The sequence below is a fragment of the Herpailurus yagouaroundi genome, unplaced genomic scaffold, assembly GCF_014898765.1.
Source record: "Herpailurus yagouaroundi ecotype Mexico unplaced genomic scaffold, PumYag 151479, whole genome shotgun sequence".
Lineage (NCBI taxonomy): Eukaryota > Metazoa > Chordata > Mammalia > Carnivora > Felidae > Herpailurus > Herpailurus yagouaroundi.
The window spans coordinates 2,084-10,041 of NW_024422805.1; the positions used below are offsets into that span (position 1 = coordinate 2,084).

General features: G+C 60.0%; 1 protein-coding gene across 1 annotated transcript; it reads left to right on the forward strand.

The window, feature by feature from the left end:
- Window positions 1-462: 462 nt before the first annotated feature.
- Window positions 463-7,734, forward strand: LOC121026685 (transmembrane protease serine 6-like; the record flags this gene model as incomplete). The annotated part of the gene is made up of 5 exons (XM_040469486.1): window positions 463-604; window positions 910-1,078; window positions 2,464-2,735; window positions 6,191-6,327; window positions 6,879-7,734. Coding segments are annotated over 5 exons (879 nt in total), but the record flags the coding sequence as incomplete, so codon positions are not given.
- Window positions 7,735-7,958: the final 224 nt, after the last annotated feature.

Genomic DNA, 7,958 nt, shown 5'->3' on the forward strand with positions numbered 1-7,958 from the left:
GAGGAAAGGAGAGCAGGCCAAGACCAGGTGGTGGCACAGAAAGGTCTTCGCGGCGAAGACGGTGAGGAGCAGGTGGGTGGCTGGCTGGGGCCGGGGTCTGGAGGCAGGCTGGGCTAGGCGGGGAGCCTCAGAATGCCAGGAGAGGCACGGCCCGGTTCTTGGAAGCCTAGTCTGAAAGCGGAGGCATAGTTCTGCCTCCCGGTACACCTGGAGTGGCAGGCACGACCTCGGGAGTCACAGCCTGCTGAGGAGACACAGCCTTGGTCTCGACACACCAGTCTGAAGGGGGTGAAGGGTGGGGAGGGGACACGGCCTGCCTTTAGGACATGCTGCAGGAGCCCCAGGGACCCCTTCAGTGTGGTCGAGGGATCACTCCGCAGTCTCCTCCGGCCTCTTCCAGGCTCCATATTCCCTGGGCCTTTTTCAGAGGCTCCCTTGGGCTCGGGCACCTACTCTCGGTGACCCATCCCCACCCCTTCTCCCGCAGGGGTGCCTTGTGGGACATTCACCTTCCAGTGTGAGGACCGCAGCTGCGTGAAGAAGCCCAACCCGCAGTGTGACGGGCTGCTGGACTGCAGGGATGGCTCAGACGAGCAGCACTGTGGTAAGCCTGGCCTGCGGCTGCCTGGGGCCCTTCAACGGGGCAGACGGGCCGAGAGAAGGCTCTCTCCAGCGGCTGGGCCCTGGAGTGTGGCGGGGAGGGAGGTGCCCACCCGGGGAAGCTGAAGGAGAGCTCACTTTGTCTCTTTCTGTCCTGCCTCTGCACCTGCTCTGGGTCCGTCCTCTCCTTTATTCTTTTTCCCGCCTCCTTCCATCTGTCCTCTGCCCTTCCTCGATGCCTCCCCTTCTCCGTCTCTCTCTGCCTGTTTCTCACCGGCTTCTGGCCCTGCCCCTCCCCCACGCACCCAGACTGTGGCCTCCAGGGCCCCTCCGGCCGCATAGTGGGCGGTGCCGTGTCTTCGGAGGGCGAGTGGCCCTGGCAGGCCAGCCTCCAGGTTCGGGGCCGACACATCTGTGGGGGGGCGCTGATCGCTGACCGCTGGGTGATAACAGCCGCTCACTGCTTCCAGGAGGACAGGTGAGTGGGGGGCATGGGCACCTAGACCACAAGAGACGGGGTAGAGAAGGCCATGGCACGGGGTGGACAGCGGGTCTGAGATCCAGGCAGGAAGGAAGGGTGGTGGAAGTCCAACAGACGGGCTGTTCTGACCCTTGGGTTCAGTCCTGGCTCCACCATGAACATAGTCTGCGGCCCCAGAAAGGATGCTCAACCTCTCTGCTCTACTTCCAGTATCTCGATTCAAGCTGGGTCAGTGATTCATTCACCACTCACTCATTTACTCATTCATTCAGAAATATTTCTTGCGCTCCTGCTAGGGAGCTGGGCCGGAAACTAGGGGTACCAGCAGAGAACAGAACTGCCCGACCTGGCCATAGGCCATGCCCCCCCTCTGCCAGGTTGCCCCCCGACCTGGTGAGTGGGGCCCAAAGAAGCCAAGAAGGGACATGCCACCCGGCCCCACAGAGGTCTTCTCCATCTGCACGATGGGCTCTCAACACCTCCTCCCCCCACCCCAGCCCCCATCTCCTGCCCATCATCCCCCCCGCCCTGCCTCACCCCCAGGACAGCCAGCCCTGGACTCCCCTCCCACACCTCCTCTTCTGTCCTGGGTCTACACAGCCCCCAGCCAAAGGCCAGGAGCCATCGGGGCGCCCCACCCCCTGCTCCTTACATCCAGAGCCAGAGACCAAGTTCTCTCGGTGCCCCCGGCCAACGCTCAGCCGTGGCCCGTCCACGCTATCGCCAGCGCCTCGGGCCACCCCAGGCAGCCCAGAGCCCAGCTCCGCTTTGCATTCCCAGCCCAGGTGCCTGGGGGCTCTTTCTGGGTGCAGTCTGACCACCTCATTCTCTCACTGCCTCCCTGGCTCCCCGCAGCCGGCAAGGTAAAGAAAGATTTGGACCCTGACCTGACATCGGGGGGTGGGGGTCTTCACTGCCCCTTCTCTGCTGACTGCTCCACACTGGGAGCCCCCTCCCCTCCCCAGTGAGGACTAGGCAGGTCTCAGCGAGCTCACAGCAGCCCCATCTGTAAAGCGGAGGGACAAAAAGGAGAGAAATGTTCGTCACTGCCTGGCGCTGTGCTAATTTTTTTACACGCACAGTCTCACTGAATCCCCCCAGTAACGTAGGAGTAGAAGGTGCTATTCCCATTTCACAGACGGGGAGACTGAGGGCTAGAGAGGCGCACACACAAGGAGGCAGGGGTGAAGCTGGGACTGGAACCCAGGCAGGTGGATTCTGGCGCCAGCACCCACGCTGTACCCCCCCCCCCCACGCCAGCTACCCGGGGGGGAAGGGAGGGTGTGGTGGCCCGCGGCCCACGTGGGGAAGCTGGCTCTCCTCAGGGGCTGGGACTGGAGAGGACGCGGCTGAGCGAGGACGCACCCCCTCCCCACCCCCAGCATGGCCTCCCCGGCGCTGTGGACCGTGTTCTTGGGCAAGGTGTGGCAGAGCTCGCGCTGGCCGGGCGAGGTGTCCTTCAAGGTGAGCCGCCTGCTCCTGCACCCTTACCACGAGGAGGACAGCCACGACTACGACGTGGCCCTGCTGCAGCTCGACCACCCCGTGGTGCGCTCGCCCGCCGTGCGCCCCGTCTGCCTGCCCGCGCGCTCCCACTTCTTCGAGCCCGGCCTGCACTGCTGGATCACTGGCTGGGGTGCCCTGCGCGAGGGCGGTGAGCCGGCTTCGGGGGTGGGGGGGGGGGGGGGGCAGGTCTAGGGAGTCGGGGAGCGGGCCACCTCCGGTCGCTTCCGGGCCCCGAGGGGGCGGGACAAAGGGCCCCAGGGCTCCACCCCAGAGGCCCTCTGGTCCCGGGGTGAACCGGGGCTGCCTGTCACAGAAGCGGGTGGCTCCTGCCTTCCAGGCCCTTCCCTCCTTGCATGACGTATTTAAAGGGAACGAAGGTCGCGGGGGAGGGGGGGGGGATGTTCCATTGGGGGATATGGGTGAGGTGGTGGGGCAGGCTAGGAACCCAACAGCCCCACGGGCAAGCTCCGACCTCCGCTCCTGGGACAGAGGTGGGGCGGAGGGGGCCTGGGGAGCGCTCTTAATTGTTACCACTTTCTACATCGACGTTGGGTTTTAGGGAACGTGGTCTCATGTATTCCGTCGGACACCCCGAAGGGTGGCTATTACGGTCCATTTTATGGATGGGGAAACTGAGGCGCAGAGACATTTTTTTTTTTTAGCAGTTGCTCAAAGTCACACAGCCAGAGAGGGTTGGAACCTAGGACCGCCTGACCCCAGGCCCCCTGCTGTTCCTGCTACAGCCTCTCAGCAGCAGGGGGGTTTCTCCCCTCCCCACCTAAACTGACCATCCCTAGAGGCTACTTCTGTTCCGTGAATATAGGCCCAGGCTGGCATAACCACAGCCATGCCCAGCACCCCTTAAAGGTGGTGGCTTTAAAGACGGGCACATGATGTACAATCTGGAGGCAGGCCAGCAGGACCGTGCGGATAATTTAAAGATGGGGAAACTGAGGCTCAGATGGAAAGTGACTGGATGGAGGGGATGATGGAGAAGAGCAAATCAAGGGCTGGTTCATTTGCTCTTTCATTCATTCATTCATTCATTCATTCATCCAAGGGCACATTTATGAGCACCTACTATATGCTAGGCATTGAGTTGGGCAAAGGGACTATAAAGATGGAAAGAGAACATTCTGGGTGGGGGGAGACGGTGCTAAGAGCCAACATGGGTGGGGAGGCACAACGGCGGTGGCAGCCCAGAGGCGACGCCTAGCCAGGCACGGTCTGGGAGGCGTCCAGAGGAGGGGCTATATCTAAGCTGGGGCTAGGAGGACAGGTGGGCAGTAACAAAGCGGAGGAGAAAGGTGTTCAGTTAAGCGCACAGGAAGCTGCCCAGGGAGCCCTGAGAATGGCCTGCACCAGGGGGCAGGTGGGTCTGGGTGAGGACCGGCAGGAAGGACAGGGGTCTCATAGGCCACTGTGAGGAGGTTGAACCAGGAGTTCACCCGACCCGCACTTTTTTTTTTTTTTTTTTAATATATGAGATTTATTGTCAGATTGGTTTCCATACAACACCCAGTGCTCATCCCAAAAGATGCCCTCTTCAATACCCGTCACCTGCCCTCCCCTTCCTGCCACCCCCCATCAGCCCTCAGTTTGCTCTCAGTTTTTTTAAGAGTCTCTTATGCTTTGGCTCTCTCCCACTCTAACCTCTCTCTCTCTCTCTCTCTCTTCCTTCCCCTCCCCCATGGGTTCCTGTTAAGTTTCTCAGGATCCACATAAGAGTGAAAACATATGGTATCTGTCTTTCTCTGTATGGCTTATTTCACTTAGCATCACACTCTCCATCCAGTTCCATCCACGTTGCTACAAAGGGCCATATTTCATTCTTTCTCATTGCCAAGTAGTATTCCATTGTGTATATAAACCACAATTTCTTTATCCAGTCATCAGTTGATGGACATTTAGGCTCTTTCCATAATTTGGCTATTGTTGAGAGTGCTGCTATAAACATTGGGGTACAAGGGCCCCTGTGCATCAGCACTCCTGTATCCCTTGGGTAAATTCCTAGCAGTGCTATTGCTGGGTCATAGGGTAGATCTAGTTTTAATATTTTGAGGAACCTCCACACTGATTTCCAGAGCGGCTGCACCAGTTTGCATTCCCACCAACAGTGCAAGAGGGTTCCCGTTTCTCCACATCCTCTCCAGCATCTATAGTCTCCTGATTTGTTCATTTTGGCCACTCTGACTGGCGTGAGGTGGTATCTGAGTGTGGTTTTGATTTGTATTTCCCTGATGAGGAGCGACGTTGAGCATCTTTTCATGTGCCTGCTGGCCATCTGGATTTCTTCTTTAGAGAAGTGTCTATTCATGTTTTCTGCCCATTTCTTCACGGGGTTATTTGTTTTTCGAGTGTGGAGTTTGGGGAGCTCTTTATAGATTTTGGATACTAGCCCTTTGTCCGATATGTCATTTGCAAATATCTTTTCCCATTCCGTTGGTTGCCTTTTAGTGTTGTTGATTGTTTCCTTTGCTGTGCAGAAGCTTTTTATCTTGATGAGGTCCCAGTGGTTCATTTTTGCTTTTAATTCCCTTGCCTTTGGGGATGTGTTGAGTAAGAGATTGCTATGGCTGAGGTCAGAGAGGTCTTTTCCTGCTTTCTCCTCTAGGGTTTTGATGGTTTCCGGTCTCACATTCAGGTCCTTTATCCATTTTGAGTTTATTTTTGTGAATGGTGTGAGAAAGTGGTCTAGTTTCAACCTTCTGCATGTTGCTGTCCAGTTCTCCCAGCACCATTTGTTAAAGAGACAGTCTTTTTTCCATTGGGTAGTCTTTCCTGCTTTGTCACCGACCCGCACTTTAGAACCGCCTGAGGGCTGGGGTGCCTGGGTGGCTCGGGTAGGTGTCCGACTTCGGCTCGGATCATGATCTCACAGCTCGTGAGTTCGAGCCCCACATCGGGCTGTGCCAACAGCTCGGAGCCTGGGGCCTGTTTGGGATTCTGTCTCCCAATCTCTCTCTCTCTCTCTCTCTCTCTCTCTCTCTCTCTCTGGGGCCTGTTTGGGATTCTGTCTCCCAATCTCTCTCTCTCTCTCTCTCTCTCTGCCCCTCCCTGGCTTGCACTCTCTCCCTCAAAAATAAATAAACATTAAAAAAAAAAAAACAAAAAACCAACCACCTGAGGGCTTCCAGAAAGACACCGATATCGAGCCCCCCGCTGGCCAAACAGACCAGATCTCAGGGTGGGACCAGGCACAGTGCCGACTGAGGCTCCCTGCGGGGTCTCACATGAAGCACTCGTGGAAAAGCACTGGGCTGGATGCTGGGGTAGCACTGATGACTTTTAGGGGAAGAGTGTAGGGGTCAGGTGTGCGCTCTGGAAAGATCCCCCCAGGAGCCGTCACCGAGCAGTGCAGGCAAGAGGCCGCCAGCAGGAGGGGCTGGGGGGTGGGGAGAAGGACACTAGTCCTGATAGGCTTTGGGGGGGGGGGGGGGGCTGTGTCCCCAGGGGCTGCAAGGAGCCAGAGCCGAGTGATGGTGAGGCGGAGGGGTAGGGGGTGAGCAGAGCAGATGAAGGGGGGCTCCTGAGAACAAGGGGAAGGGCGGGAGGAAGAGTCAGATCTCACGTCTGCCTTCCGTCCTCGGCTGCACGGGGCAGGCCCCACCAGCAACGGTTTGCAGAAAGTCGATGTGCAGCTGATCCCGCAGGATCTGTGCAGCGAGGCCTATCGCTACCAGGTGACGCCCCGCATGCTGTGTGCTGGCTACCGGAAGGGCAAGAAGGACGCCTGCCAGGTGACTCTGGGGGAGGCAGGGGCGGGCAAGAGGAGGGAGGGGGGGAGGGTGGCCCTCCTGCCCCCCACGGCCTGGCCCTCTGCTCGCGCCGGCCTGCCGAGGCCCTGAAGCCTCCCAGCGACGCGGGGCTGGCTAGCCGCAACTTCATTGATGAGGAAACTGAGGCTCCGGGTGGGGGTGGGGTGGAGAGACTTGCCCCAGGTTGTCCCAGATCCCAAGAGAACCCTGGGGGGCAGGTCTAAGGCTCAAACCCGGTTCCGCCCCCTGCCCCTGCAAGGCACTTTGCCTGAGGGGACACAGTGGCAAGGATGGGAGCCCACAGAAGGGAGGCAGAGGTGAGTGGGGCGTGGGGACACCCGCGGACACTTCCGCGACGGCCAGGACCCGCGGAAGCATGGGCAGGGCTGCTTTGGGCTCTCTCCACTTACCAGGCGCGGGGCAAGTGGAGGCTTCAGAAGGGGGTGTGACTTTCTTGTCGGCTGGAAAATCCCCAGCGGCCAGGACCCTCGCCTTACCCTGACGCGGCCCTGTCTCTTTTCTCCCCCTTGCAGGGCGACTCGGGAGGCCCGCTTGTGTGTAAGGAGCCCAGTGGCCGCTGGTTCCTGGCGGGGCTGGTCAGCTGGGGTCTGGGCTGTGGCCGGCCCAATTACTTTGGTGTCTACACCCGCATCACAGGAGTGATTGGCTGGATCCAGCAGGTGCTGAGCTGAGGAGCTGCCCTCCCTGCGGAGCTGGGGCCCACCTCCCGGACTCAAGTGGCCAGGGCACCCACGAGGCAGGGGAGCGAGTTTTCTGGGGGCAAGCAGGGCCCCGCAGAGGCAGGGGGTGGCGTCCCGTGGTCCCCGACCTGCTCCCTGACATCTGCCCCGGGGAGGGCAACAGGAGGAAGAGGAGGGCCAGCAGCTGGTGGTCGACTCCCCCTGCACCCCAGGGCCGGGATGGTCAGCAGGCCCGGCTGAGGGGGTTCACATTCCAGCCCTGTCGCCTTCTGATTCCCTCTCCCCCTCCCCCTTCCTCCACTGCTGACTCTGGGGGTGGGGGAAATGGCTCAGCAGCACCAACGGGGCTTCCGGGTCCCAGGAGAGGTGTCTGGGCTCCCCTCTGCCAATGCCGAGCAGATCCCAGCCCGTGAACTTGCCGGGGGGGGTGGGGTGTGGATGGAAGGCACCCTCGAGGGACCCGCAGAGCCCCGGAGACAGCCAGCTGGGCCAGCTGCCACCGTAAGCCAAAGGGTGGGGGAGCCCCGGGTGTAGGGTTCTCCCCCCACCCCTACCTGTCCCCCGGGCCTCCACTGCTCACTCTCACCTGGAAGTGAGCTCCGCCGCCCTGTGGAATAAAGCCGTTTGATCTGAGGCTCTGCTCTGGGGGTTAAACAGGGCCCTGGAGCACTGACCTCACGCTCTCGACTGTGCGAGCCTCCGCTTCCTGCCCGGTCTGTTCGTCAAATGTCTGGAAGGCCAAGGTTAGGTCAGTGGGGGCGGGAGAGTGACCTCCCGGGCAGTTGTCCAGGTCCCAGGACCAACCCCAGGAAGGCAGGGGTTTGGTGAACCGGAGATCAGAGCGAAGGATGGCACAAGTGATGGGCTCCTTCTGGAAGCCTGGGAGGAGACTGAGGCAGAGAGGAGCAGAGC